This window comes from Pyricularia grisea, chromosome VII (genome assembly GCF_004355905.1).
Source record: "Pyricularia grisea strain NI907 chromosome VII, whole genome shotgun sequence".
Taxonomy (NCBI): domain Eukaryota; kingdom Fungi; phylum Ascomycota; class Sordariomycetes; order Magnaporthales; family Pyriculariaceae; genus Pyricularia; species Pyricularia grisea.
Window position 1 is genome coordinate 3,182,215 of NC_044975.1, and position 13,929 is coordinate 3,196,143.

Consider the following 13,929-nt stretch of genomic DNA (forward strand, 5'->3'; position numbering starts at 1 on the left):
GTTAATATAGTACCCAACAAACACGCAAACCTCCAGCTATATCAAAGTCATCTGTCATTGTTTAAGACCCTTTTTCACCAGATGGCAGATCTCTATGTGGGCTGAAAAGAAAGCTAGCATGATTGCAATCAAAGTCCTATGATATCGTGCACCTATGTGTGAGCTGCAGAGCATGTGGTTATATTTGACTTTGGAGAACAAGGGGAATCGGGGTGTAAAGAGCAAACATCGGTAAAATGGGTAAAAGTCTCCTAACCCTTTTTAATCCAAGTAACATACCTTCTGTTAATTTTTGATATTAATGCGTCATGACTTCGGATTTGCCTGTCGTGGTGAGTGAAAATGAGGTTACTTATCACGTCCCATTGTTGGTCACCTCCAAACGAAGCACCCTAAAGCCGGGCTTGTCTTGCAACGGGAGCACCTTGGGAATTGTTGCAGATATCCCCCAAGCGCTCGTCATGTCTCACTGGTTCGTTTGGATCCGCTCCGTTTTGTATACCAGCCACCGCGCGCTGCAGGATATCATGTTGCCAGAAACACGAGGGTTTGGGCGCCAGACCACTTCCATCAGACGTTTCAGCTCCGTCCGCTTTTGTTGCAATGTGGTGTATTTTATCATGTGCTGTGATGTTTAGTAATTGTTGTGTTACGGCGTCGGCCCACTCCACGCCTTTTTTGCGTCAAGGTCTTCTGGACAGGACCCTTTCCGTTGCCAACAGAAAGTATTCGAAAAACCATCCGCAAAGGGGCTGAGTTACCAAAGCCATCGGTACCTAAAAGAAGGGTGATTACCCTTCCTTCTTGCAGGCCTAGTGCCAAAATCCCGCCCATGCGCAGCTGATGGGACGTCACACCGGATTTGGCACGGTTGTCAAAGGTAAAGATACTCGTGTGCAAATCGAAACTCTCCTGCGGGACTGCCAGCACAGTCCGACTGAACCTGAAGGAGCCCATGAACCCACTGGAGACCTTGCAATTCTCGATACTGCTCAACAACACTCGAAGCCCGCGCAACGGTGGCATGTTGTCACCAAAGTTTGGTTGCGTCCAAGGCCAATCCCCGGTTCACGTACAGCTCCGCCTCGCTAGCCGCCCTCAACAAAAAAGACGTTAGATACACGGGTTCTGTGACTGGTGACCAACGGAGGTTTGTCCCCGGTTCCTCATGCTCCTTTAGTGCTAGAGCGATTCTACCATCAATCCGGTTGTCTGCAAGAGTCACGTCCAGGAGGCCGAAGAAATATTCCGTGGCATAGACGATCGGGAGACTTATTCTGAGTCCGGCGTTGGTCATGGAGTAGGTCCGAGGCCGTGACCACTCTCCTTGGACATGAATAGAAGTGCTCCGCCTGACATAATATGGCAGGTCAGATTACAATTCGGATGCGGGGGCAAGGAGACTGGCCGAGCCCTCCGGGACGAGCTTGCCTTCGCGCTCCCGCATCCAACAGAAGGTCGTTTGATCGTTGGATGTCAGGGTGATTTCTTCCTGCAAGCGGATAAAGGCCCTCTCACCACCTTCTCCGTATAGTGGTGGCATGTTGATACTAAATATTCCAAGCATGCAGTAGGCTCTGTCCTCGGGCTTTGTGGTGTTTCGGCGTGCAACCCAGCTCATTTTGGTAGCGATCGTTGGCTCCGCTTGGATGCTGAGCCACTCGTCTTTCTTGTTAGCCACTTTTATATGACGCCCGTCGATGCCTGTAGCTTCACAAATATCTTCCTCGTGAGTCGTCCTGGTACCCAGAGACTGCCAATTCTTGTTAAAGAAAGTGACAAGTTTCGGAGCGATGAGTTCCTGGAGCGTCCAACCGCGCGTGAACCACTTGCTCTCCTTGACGTTTACGTCGGAGACGTCCTGCAACAATGCGTAGCACTCTTGTGCGTTTCGATACCACTGATACATGGAATTGATGGCTTCGGAGAGTTCCATATGGTTGGTCTTGTCGATGCAGACCGTGTCCGCCCAGAGCCATTCGTATCTTTGCTTGGCAGCCTGTTTGCAGGCATCATGGATCTTACGAACGCCGTCACCAGTGGCCCCCCGACCCCGCCTGGTCTTCCATTGTTGCAGGGTCGGCTCGTTGTCGCCCCATGTATGCGATAATATAGCATATTTTGGTATATCTCGACCGAAAAACTCTTTGGTGTTTAAATCTTTGGTGTTGATGAAGCGTATTGTGGGGCGCTCGCGTTGGAATTTGGCTGGAATTGTCAAAGTATTGGACCTCCTACGTCGCAGCACAAATGATGGTGGAAGAAAAAGAGTGATCAGATGAGGAGCTCCTTACGTGGGCTACCTTGCCTTTGTTGGTGGAGTTGATGCGTTTTGAGCGGTCTCTCAGCCAGGCTTGGCACTTCAGTCCCGACACGTGCTGCAGAAAAGCTTTCCGATCGTGTCGGCTGTTGTGATTTGGTTGTTGGTGTTTCCCGTGGAGAGGTTGGTTTTCCCACCGGCAGGATCGGGCATCCTAAAATTTTTAATTTAAATATTCCACCTTTTTTCTGTTACTAGATTACCCGCAGATTGTTACGTGATACTCCAAGTAATAAAATATACCCCAGTTAAATGCATATTATTTTCCAACGATCCCCCAACATTGCACCCGTTGTAAACAATCGGCGTTTCTATCATGGCCTCAACACCAAATCGACGTCACTTTATAGTATAGGAAAGATCAATCGTCAAAGAAGCATTTTAATCACGCGCAGTAAATGTATGTCGAATGACATCACAGAAGAAGCCCATTAATTTTATTTGGGTAAAGAAGGTGAAAGGTCAATTCATTCCGTGTAATTTGACTCAACCTCCGTATCCTCCGTGTCTCCAGTCCGGAGCTCCTTGAAACCCCAGAAGAGCTTTCCGACAACCCGGACTGCCACTTAGCCCATGACCTCGGTGTCTAGATCGTGTTGAAAATATCAACAGGTCTCACGAAGGTCTCACCCGCTTCCAGAGTGGGATTCTTCGTCCATTCAACGCTTACACCAATAGCCTTGGCCATCGGCCCCGAGACAGATGTTGATCGGCTCTCGACGGTTGAGCGTGGTATCGGGGCCGTCTTCCCGCTTGCAGATATGACCTTGACCGTCGGCTCCGAGACAAAGGTTGAGCGGCGCTGCGAGGACGTTGGCGGTGAAGATGGAGAGGAATATGATGGCAGAGCGCATGGTGAATGTTGAGATTATATAGCTGAATGTATAAACGTCTATGAGCTTACGAGAAGGGTGCAATAAGCAGTTTGAATAGATGATATAATGCGAACGGTTGCTAGAAGGAACTTTGGAGGCGAGGTCGGCTCTTGATATGGATTCGGCGGCAAACTCTATCCCACCAAGCATGACTCAACGTACTATGGCCGCCCTGTTTTCACTGTATCGGACATGCACATTTGGAGAAAACGCGGGGCCACAATGGTCGAACACTCACGGTCCTCGTGGTTGACTATCTCGGCCCATCTCGGACGAATCAAGGTGGCGAGCGGCCGAGGGGCCCCTGAGGATTCGGGAGTTAACAGTTGCCCTCTGGAGTATTTGCCGGCCGCTAATTGACTCAGTCAATCAAAATAACGCAACAATAACCTTGGGCTGGAGACTATTGCGTTTTGAGTTTGAGATAAGATGCTTAACAGGAACAGTCCCAGTGGGATTACGCTTTGACAATTTCTCACGTAGTATTGAATTCTCGAAATTTTGCTGTTGATTAAGGTGGGATTAGTATGTGTCCGGGCTACATGAGCATGTTACTCACAGGTGGGAACTCTTTCCAAGAGGATCTCGAAAGATCAGGACAAAATTATCACATCCTAAAGAACTATTACTACGTCTGGTAAATAGCTAAAATCCCAACTCAATACCCCATCAGTGACACAACAACGCCGCAAACCGCCCAAACTCTTCATCCTGCTCCAGTTCGGCCATCTCCTCTGGGAACAAACTAACAAGCAACTCCAAACCACCGCCCAGGTTCCGGGGGAGAATCATGCACAGCCTGAAGTTGGCATTGAAAGCATCCATGAGCGGTCTGAGCGCCTCGGTCTGGCCCAACAACCCACCACTGCTACCGCCACCAAAATCCATATCCTGCATGGGGAGCAGCAGCACCGAGGTGATCATGACGTCCCACCCGTCCAGCCGGGTGAAGCCGTGCCTGAGTGCCGAAAAGTCCCGTGTTGACTGCATCAGCGCGTACGCGTCTCGCACCATCCCCGGCCCCGCGCGCCTCGCCCCCCGCCGCACCAGCCACGCCACGCGCCGCAGCGCCTCCGGGCCGGGTAGTATCAGTTCCTCGAGCTTCAGCGACACTTTGTTTACTGTCACGACGTTGCCAATGTATGCCGCGGGCAGGTCCGCGCTGAAGGCCGCGCGGCCGTCCAGAGGCGACTCGAGGTGCGCGACTGCGTCTGCCGGAGGCGGGGTGCCGGAGGCCGCTGCTGCTCGGTAGCGGGCGCGGAGTAGGGCTCGCCAGAAGAGCGCCAGCAGGATGTCGTTGGCCGAGAGCTGTTGGTCGTCTTGTAAGTCTTCATCGGCGCTTTCGTGCAGGTGTTGAATATCGCCTAGTAGTTCTGCCATTTGTGACGTCGAGATGTAGAAAATACTCGATTCCATACTTGAGTTTTGCATATAAGATGGCGTGGTCCCTTGGTCGCATAGCTCCTCTTCCGTCTTGGCCTCGGTTCCTGGGACCTGAAAGCCCAGGTAGCCCCATGTGGCAGGGTCGATGTCGGCAATGCTGCGATTGGCATCCCACCCTTTCTTCCACAGCCGCTCGAGAATGCCGCGGTCTATGCATTCGGGTGTGAGCCAAGGGCAGACAGGCTCACTATTCCCGATAGCCCTACAGTGCTCCGACCACGCCTTCAACACCGTCACCATGCCGGTGGCGTCCATCGATGAGTGGTGGAACCCGGTGGCGAGAAGGCAGCCACCCTGGACAAAGTTTGCCTGTGCACGAAAGACATCGGCTCCGGCCGTTATGTCGGGGATGAAAGCACTCTCGAGGACCAGGTTGTCGTTGACAGCTGAAAATTCGAAGCCAGAGTCGCGCAGCTCTTCAAAACTGGGGAGCTTGGCCGCCAGGTCCCTGAAGGTCAGCTGCCGCGGGCTGGATCCCGGCTTCCTGGTTTTATCGTAGCGGATCTGCAAATGGCCCTTAACATAGCCCGGCTCGCTTTGAGGGCGCTCAAACACCTTGCCGTCTAGAAAGGGGATGCGATCCAAGGTTCGAGAAAGGCCTTCGTGCAAATGAGCAAAGGCGGTTTTGTAAGATGTGCCGTTCTTGAGAGGGATGTATAGAATGAACTTGATAAACGTCCTCGGGGGTATAAGATCGAATACGCTCAAGTTTATCACCTCTTCTGTTGTGGGATCTTCCTTGTCGACTTGGCTCGACGGAGCGTTAGCTGGGACACCTCCTGTCTCGGCCTCTGCGTGCCTTGATATTTGCTGCACTATTGTGACATTGCCTGCATGGGCTGGAAGAGACGCCAAAGAGTCCATTTTCTGCATATGCCGGTAAGTTCACGACGTCTTAGAGTGATCATTACGACCTTGGCCCATCGCGTACAGATTCCGTAATGATTGAAAGGGTTTTATTGCAGTTACAAACAGCGGGCTTGACCTGAAACTGAAAGTAAAAGCCCAAATCGACTAAGCGTTCAAAGGAGATTGGCCCAGTTGGGTTGTAAGTCGGACAATGGAGCGAACCTTGGAAATGACTTTCCAAATGGAGAGCTTCGACGCTAAACAGCCCGTTCGGAGTAGACAGGCATGTTTTTCACGTGTATAGCCGGACGCCGGAGCATTTTGACATACTTTGGATGAAATGTTTGTGTGTGATGTTTGGGGAGGCACCGGAAGCATAATTCAAAGGTTATACGACGTATACTAGTACAATTTGATATCAGAAGTTAAAATGCAGCCCCGCGTAACTTAAACCGTCAACAGGCGTTACCCGTGCTCGTCCAAACTATCAATCATCCATGCCTTTTGAACTTGGCCGAGGCCAACTGGTCCGTCTCTTCGCTATCGCGTAGAAATTCACCGGACGGACAACCAAAAACTCGGGATCATAAACCACGGGCTCCAAACTGGCATCGGAAAATTCGTATCGATAAACCAGCAACGCCATCGCCATCTTGACCTCCAACAACGCCAGGCTAAACCCGATGCAGCCCCTGGACCCGGCCGCAAACGGCGTGTAAGCGGACCGGGGCAGCTGTTTCACGACCTCGGTGTCCCACCTGTCTGGATCAAACCTTGTGGGGTTGTCCCAGTAGGCTGGATTCCTGTGCAGCGAGGGGAACGTAGGTATGACGACCGATCCTTCGGGGATCATGATACCCCCGGGGAGTACAACGTCCCGTCGGGCATTTCGTGCCGTCTGGAACGATGGGTTGTGCATCCTTTGCGTTTCTTTAATAAACCGGTCCAAATACGGCATGGCATTCAACTCATCCATCGTCCAGGCTTTGCCCTGCGCGGCACCATGATCCACCAGCTCTTGCAAAAGCCTCTCCTGGACCCCGTCGTACTGACACAACGCGTATATGCACCACGACAACAACGACGACGAAGTGACAAACCCGGCCCCGAACAGGATTACGCAGTTGCTGACCAAGAATTCGCGCGGCAGTTTTTTGCCCTCACCGTCCACCGCCCTTTGCAAATAATCGGCCAGGCAGGTCGCGTGCAGCGCCGCTTCATGCAGCGGCAGGTCTTTGCCGCCAGTCGAGCCACGTTCGATGGCCTCGCCGACGCCGGCCCAGACGAGGTCGCGTGCCTCGCGCATTCGCCGCGGGTCCCCGAACGGCAGGTGGCCGTACCACGGCGGCCTGAGCGAGACCCTCTTCATCAGCGCGAGGTATTGGCCGAGGTGGTGGATGGTTTTGTAGGGCTTGGCGTCGATGCTGTCAAAATGGCCTAGGTCGGCGTTGAAGACGGTTTTCCAGATCACTTGCCCAGCGAGTTTAAACATGTACTGGTAGACGTTGAAGGCGAGTGAGCCGTCCGACATGGCGTCCAGGACGTAAAAGGCCCTCTCGATGCACCGCTGCACCGACGGCGTATAATGGCGGACGGCCTTGGGGGCCATGCATGGCGGAATGAAGCGGTGCGAGGGACCAAAGGCTGGCGAATCGCTGTCGCAACTGAACAGGGCTTCTTGGTTGGACATGAAGTGCAGCGGGTGCGCTGGGTCGGAGGTTTTCTTGGTGAAGAATTCGCCCTCGCGCAAGACGTGGCGCGCGATAACCGGGTCGTTGGTGTAGTAGGTAACCACCCCCATGTTGTCCGTCTTGATCACGCCGCCATATCGGGCGCATAAACGGTCCACATTGCCGAGAATGTCTGGGTACAGCTCCAGGCGGTTGCCAACCAACGGGAGAGGATCGGGACCTGGAGGAAGATGGATGGGAACCTTGGCGATGCGGATCTCAATGCTGGACTTGCACTTTGAAATATCGCGAAGGGAGTGAAGCTGCATGCCATCCCGGTCGTGGAAAGTGGTTTCTATGTAGAGCAACAAGTGTTAATCAGGACGCACTTCTTGACAAACACCGAGTTCAACAAAACATACGGTGACTCACCTCGTGGTTCGACTATGCCAAAGAGCTCTCCAACGCGTGATTTGAGACCTTCCAGACTGGAGATATTTTCCAGATTGATGTGTCGACTGCCTTGGCTTGACAAAAGGCCTGTCACAAAGCTCCGCTCCGACATGGCCGAGTTGGTTTTGACTGTAATGACGCGGCTGCCATGCTTGAGCAAGGACCGATTGACGGTCTCATCAACGATATAATTTGAAATAAACATGGGTTGCCTATTTCGATCCTCTTACAACTGTACCAATACAGTAATACCGAATCTGGGTAAGGAGCCTGTGTAACACAACACACCCTTCGTGTCGGATGACCACAATGGTTCATAGCCAACCACTAACGAGCAGAATTCTTTGTGGCCCAATCACCCGAGTCATACAGTCCGTCCTCTTAATACTTAAGAGTGTTTGGCTGACAACAGGTATCTTCAAGGGGAATGTTGGAGTGGCAATCGGAACTGTCCAGTCTCATCGTTCAGAACCGGCGCTCCGGTCTAGAAAAGAAACAAGCCCATACTGAGGAAAGGACTTGTCCGGATAATCTGTCCAACGAAGTTTACAGTCGCACCTTAAATCTGGTGACTCTCTGATTTCCCCACTAACTTATCGATCGAGTCGGAATAACAACCTTCACCCAGAGCCCCGTCCTATTTTGGTAGATAACTTCAGCCAATTACAAACAAACACAAGATTAGACGGAGAAGGCTATCTTTATTTGGGTTCAGGGCCTGATTGTTCTCTGATATTTTAGCTTTCCCTACTGCGCTTAGACTCTTGATAACTGCTTGTGAGGTACAAAAATCATGAATTGCAACCTTTATCAAGTTTAATGGGTGCACTCCAACTCGTGAACTGGGATTTGTCCCATCATACGCAAGACCATGGCGGCGCAAAGTGACAAGAGCAACTCGACATACACACTGACAGAAGTCGCCCAGCACCAGAGCAAGCAAAGTCTCTGGATCGTCATAAGAGGCAAAGGTTGGCACATTCCCGCAGCGTCCCGACAAAATACAGAGCCGAGATTTTTGACCACCCGAGAAGAAAAAAAACTTAGTGCACGATGTAACACGCTTCCAAGACGATCATCCAGGCGGCGCAGACGTCCTACAAGATGTAGCAGGAGGTGATGGCACCGAAGCCTTTGAATACGCGGGGCACTCGGCGGATGCCGTCCAAAAGCTCGAGGAGTTGACCGTTGGGGTATTAGCCGACTCGCATGTGAGTTACCTGCCATTTTCCCCCCTTTGGATTCCTCTCCCAACAACCCCGGAAGCTTTACGCTTTTTTTTTCCCTTCGGGACAGGCCACCGCCCAATCTGCCGGAGCTCCCAAAAAAAGAATCCCGTCCTTTTTTCCTCGTGCTTGACCTTGATTTTTTTGACACTTTGCCCATGCAGACATCGGACGGAACTAGGTTCCAGACTACCCACTCCATCGGGAAGACCTCAAACGGAACGAGACTCGTAACCGGCAGCGGGCTAATCGTCATCAGGTTGGCTGCCACCCTGGGAGCTACGGTCTTTGCCACGGGGTTGCTATTTGTGGCACTTAGCGCCGAAAATATGAAGACGCTGGGAAGAAAAGATGGGAAAGAGGAGGGGCCGCACAGCCGCACCTCCACCGAGAAATCTGCTTCGGTCATGTTTTTCTTGTTTCCAGCACTCGTTCTGGTGCTGTTGCTCATTTTCGCCTATCGCTGGATTGTTCGACGATTCCCACGTCAGAGGGACGTGTGGGAGTACCCCGCGTATTTTCCGACGAGGAAGGATGCTGCAGTCTAGTCACGCGTTTGGTAACAAGGATCTGCCTGTTGTCGGGCCTATTATCTAAACGTCTAAAGTGAATAATCACAGTGACATTCTTCGCTACATCGTGGTTTAGATACTGAAATTAAAGAACATCAACGTTCAAACTACACTGGAAAACATCAACATTGTGAATTATAGTCACCATGGCGCCGCCGGATATTGGAGTTCCTCCAGTGACCCACCTTTACTTTCTTGGCCTCAGTGCCGTGGGATACGACTGGCTGTGGGGTCGTATCAATCGTGGTCCTGGCATAAAGGCTATCGTTGATACTCGCCGGACGGGTGTATTCCCAACCGGTTCACGGCTCATGCAGAGCTATACTGGCTGGCTGGCCTTGGATACGCTTTTTGTGCCGGCAGTCATATTTTACAATGACCTTCTCAGCAGCACATGTCCTGCCCATCGTCTGCTGCTGATAGACATCTTTTCCACCATGCAGACCACGACGCATTGTATGACAGTTCTTGGATGGGACTGTGGGGAGTCCGGCTTATGGGCAGTAATGTGAGCCACGGCCAGATTTTGCTTCCTCCCCGATCGTCGTCTACGTATAAAGGGAGAAGTCGCTCATGAGCACATGACAGAGAGAACATATTCTGGGGCGTATTCAATCAGGCCTGGGGAGCAGCAACAGTCTACCCAATTTACTGCTTTGCCCACGCCGCCAGATGGCTCCAAGTTCCAGACAAGAACGACAGAAACAGACTACTCATCGGCCCCAAGACAGCCCAGGAAGCCCTGCCACTGCCAGCAATAGCTATTATAGGCTCCCTGACGCCAGTTATGCTGCTCTACCCTACCTTTGCCACCTCATGTTCCACCAAACAGCGCCAAACATTGATTGCGCTGTACCGACTCACCCCACCTGTCCTCGCGCTCCTCCGACCCGCGGCATCTGCGGCCCTGGGGCTGAGGAGAAACCCTAAGCAGACCGATGAAGACCGAAGGCGCGCTCAAAGGCTGACGGCCGCATCTCTGGCCGCATCCGGCACCGCGGCGACGCTAGCGCATTGGTATGCCATGGCGACAGCGTTTTTGAACCCGAAGACGTCGTTGACTCGCGTCTTCTCGCCGTTTGCGCTCGGGGATCGTGACAAGTCGGGACTGGGGGAAACCATCCTGGCCGAGGTGGCGCACGAGTTCCTGCAGTGGGACGTCGTTGCGGTGGGATTGGCGCTCGCGCCGCTCAGTTATATTGTATGGAGGTCGCGGTCGCGGGGTGTTGTGGTTGGAAAAGAAGCGTCGTCATCGCTCTCGCCGTGGCGGAAGGTTTTGGCGTGGGGCCCGACGAGAGTGTTGATGTGGGGGTTCGCGTGCGTGGCATTGTCCCCTGGCGGGTTGTTGGCTTGGACTCTTGTTGCACAAGTGATGGAGGGGTTGAAACAGGATGAGGAGGTACCTGGACAACAGGCAAAGCCGGATCCATCGAATCGTCGATAGTGGACTAAGACATTTAGGCTATATCAAGGGCGTATGTTAACCACAACTAAGACGATTGGGCAAACGTATTATGGAAAGCGTTAAACAACTAGAAGCCCTTTTGGGAAATAGTGGCACCAAGTAAAAGAAACAGGGTTAAGTCAAACCCGAGTTTTATATCTGTGGGTTTTGCAAGTTTTACTAAGTGCCTATCGAATATTAAAATATATATAGTTATTTTACCCTCCGCGTTGGGATCCCCTAATTGGATAAACTCAAGCTATCCCGCATCCACGATATTTTATTTGACACCCAGATTATTCCACCTCCTTCCCCACACAATTTATGTCTGCACTAAGGCATTCCAAAACCCGTCGCGGGCGCCCATGGGGGCCCATGGGCCAAAAAATACCGTAACCCACGGGCCCCCGTCATATTTGCACGTTGTGGGGCATGTATCTTAACACTAACTTTAGTCCAATAAATACAAACTCCACAGTGAAAGAAACCGCGGGCTCGTGGGCTGTTGGCCCACGGGCTTTTCAAATAAGGTTTCGGGCCCCCATGGGCGGGTTTTGGAATGCCTTAGTCTGCACTAGGTAATTTCTTAACGGAGTTTTGAATCCACTAGGACACTATGTATAGTACTTAAGAAGTAATACAAGTCATACAAGGTTACGTGCTTTAAATTAAAGAGGCCGAATTTTGTATTCCCAACCGACGTTATTAGCCGTTATATATTAGTACCTATTTGTTATACATTATATTTTGTGTATTAATTCTTCACTATAGCGCCTAATTCATTCGCGTCAACGATGTTTTAGAGAAAACAAAGTAAAGTTGGAGTAATTGTTGCTTTTGAGAACCTAGCAATATATTTGACTTTTCGACCGCGGTTGGTAACAGTTAAATTCAATAGGCTGCTACCCGCGACACGCATCAAAATTATATTATTTTCAGTAGTTAGGAAATTGGAGGTAGTCCAAATCGGGGATGTCCCAAATAAAATACGACTATTTTTATTCATTGTGGCTCTTGTAGCTGTGTATCTAGACCTGATAGGTGTGTTTCACTTTTTCCAGAAATAGCGAACTTTTTTTTTATTTTTGGGGGCTTAACACAAACATTATTTGACGCGGGTTCGTATTTCCAAGGTTAAAAAACCACAAAAAAAAACATCATTCTACAGCTACAATCGGGTTCGATTTCTTTTTCTTTTCAATGTTTTCGTTTGCTTTATTTATCTCCAAATCAACCACAATTTACAAGCAGACTTTCTTTAATACTACGATTTGTTGGAAAGACATAATGATTTACAACGCCTTTATCCTTGGCCTTTTGGTCCAATCTTCAATTGCTGCCCCTGGAAACAGAGCGAATAAGCAGTCCTACGTTCTTGGCGAGTACAGGCCAGTTCAAGCGGTCCTCCCTTACGACCCTGATGACCATGGCTCCTGCCCTGCCGGAACAACAAATGCCCAGAATGGTGATTGTTATGACTCCCACAAGCGGATCGCTATCAGCTATCTACACATGCAAAACTCAGTGAAAAGCAACCATGGTGAGTATAAGGAGCGCAGAAAGAACTGATTGCTTTGATAGATCAGCTTCTCATAAACGTACCTTTTTATTACAAGAAATATGAAAAACATGGAGACTCAATTGACGCTGTTCCTAACTTCACAGGCAACGATATGACTCCCAGCTACCCCGACTTTAACGGCGCCGTAGGAATTTTATGTTGTGTCTCCTCCAAGAAGTATTATACGTTTATGAGAGACTATCAAAATCGTTATCATCAAAAGAACCCAACATGGGACTTGGGGACACAGACTGTTGTCAGAAAAGGCCTCGTGCGGAATGGTTGGACGAAAGATGGAAGGAAGTCTTTCAAATTTACTTGTGTGACAGGTTTTAAATCTTGTTTCAACGGCCTGGGGCGGGCATGGAAGGATCCGCGCCAGCGTCCCACTTCGACGCAAGGTTGGTAAACAAACTCCAAGTTGTTAACTAGGACTAAGATTTGTGTGTATTATTTCTATGTTACGTTCAAGAATAATGTATTAGACGTCCTCTTTATGTAGTTATAATATATTATTCTGTTCAGGTTTAGTAAAAAAGAATTAAAACCAGCTTTCCAAACTGTCTCAAGCTGACTTTTCCCCGATTCATTTCAAATTATTGAAAATCATCAAGGTGAACTGATTCTCAAATGGTTTTACCAATGCTGCGTGGGCCGTGTTATGATCGGCTTTGGTCAGTACTCGGATAGCGGGGTATACCGGGCGGAAGGACAGTTCCAAATGGTAGTAGAGATGTTCGTCTAACGTTTGACCTCAGTAGTATTTTCACTTGTTGGGTGTGAGCTTCGGCAATGCCTTGAGAGTGCGTCGGCACGCCCAATTGCATACCGAAATCTGTCTATTGGCCAAGACTACAACTCATCCGAGCTATCTGCTGCCGTGCAAGAGCCGTGTCGCCGATGCCAACAGCGTCAACAAACACGGTCCAATGCCACTTCATATGCTGGTTATGTCCGACTGCTGGGTGTCGAAATTCGACTACGGCTGGAGCCGCCCGCGCGATTTAGACTATGGGGTCCAAGATTTGGAGATATGGATGTGGGACTCGCTACGTGTTCTCTTGCGGAACTGGGCAGACGCAAATAGGCGAAGTCAAAAGACGGGAGTGACTCCTTGGGAAATGCTGGCTGACAGGGCGGCGGGCCTTGGATCGGAGCCACAAAGGCATCAACATCGTCCTAACCGACTAGCTTTCGAGTGGGCCTTTGTTCCTGTGATGAAAAATGGGTTTGATGAAATAGTGTCGGAGATGAGTGCGCAATCTTTGGAGTTACCTAAATGATACGGCCTCATGCCAGCCAATTATTGTAACACCAAAGTGTAGCTTTTTTTGACACAGAATCACTGTCGCCATATTCATGTCAAGACCTTCAAATACACACGGCTGCACTAATTTCCGTACGGCAGATGGCTCAAAGTTATCCAAATTAAGTCGGATTATATAACGATGGTGATACTACGCCCAGTCCCGGTTTGCTTGATAATGGCTACACTCCGCAAGATCGTGGTGTACCT

General features: G+C 50.4%; 5 protein-coding genes across 5 annotated transcripts; 2 read left to right on the forward strand and 3 right to left on the reverse strand.

The window, feature by feature from the left end:
• Positions 1-1,375: 1,375 nt before the first annotated feature.
• PgNI_10926 (uncharacterized protein) lies at positions 1,376-3,174 on the reverse strand (the record flags this gene model as incomplete). The annotated part of the gene is made up of 2 exons (XM_031130900.1): positions 1,376-2,208; positions 2,991-3,174. The coding sequence occupies 2 exons, from the start codon at positions 3,172-3,174 to the stop codon at positions 1,376-1,378; spliced, it is 1,017 nt and encodes a 338-aa protein (XP_030979629.1).
• A 690-nt stretch (positions 3,175-3,864) lies between these two features.
• PgNI_10927 (uncharacterized protein) lies at positions 3,865-5,502 on the reverse strand (the record flags this gene model as incomplete). Its single annotated transcript, XM_031130901.1, has 1 exon — positions 3,865-5,502. The coding sequence occupies one exon, from the start codon at positions 5,500-5,502 to the stop codon at positions 3,865-3,867; it is 1,638 nt and encodes a 545-aa protein (XP_030979628.1).
• Positions 5,503-5,974: 472 nt separating this feature from the next.
• PgNI_10928 (uncharacterized protein) lies at positions 5,975-7,815 on the reverse strand (the record flags this gene model as incomplete). Its single annotated transcript, XM_031130902.1, has 2 exons — positions 5,975-7,512; positions 7,590-7,815. 2 exons carry the CDS (start codon positions 7,813-7,815, stop codon positions 5,975-5,977), a joined length of 1,764 nt encoding a protein of 587 aa, XP_030979635.1.
• A 666-nt stretch (positions 7,816-8,481) lies between these two features.
• PgNI_10929 (uncharacterized protein) lies at positions 8,482-9,384 on the forward strand (the record flags this gene model as incomplete). Its single annotated transcript, XM_031130903.1, has 3 exons — positions 8,482-8,581; positions 8,658-8,821; positions 9,001-9,384. The coding sequence occupies 3 exons, from the start codon at positions 8,482-8,484 to the stop codon at positions 9,382-9,384; spliced, it is 648 nt and encodes a 215-aa protein (XP_030979634.1).
• Positions 9,385-9,554: 170 nt separating this feature from the next.
• PgNI_10930 (uncharacterized protein) lies at positions 9,555-10,852 on the forward strand (the record flags this gene model as incomplete). Its single annotated transcript, XM_031130904.1, has 2 exons — positions 9,555-9,916; positions 9,997-10,852. The coding sequence occupies 2 exons, from the start codon at positions 9,555-9,557 to the stop codon at positions 10,850-10,852; spliced, it is 1,218 nt and encodes a 405-aa protein (XP_030980147.1).
• Positions 10,853-13,929: the final 3,077 nt, after the last annotated feature.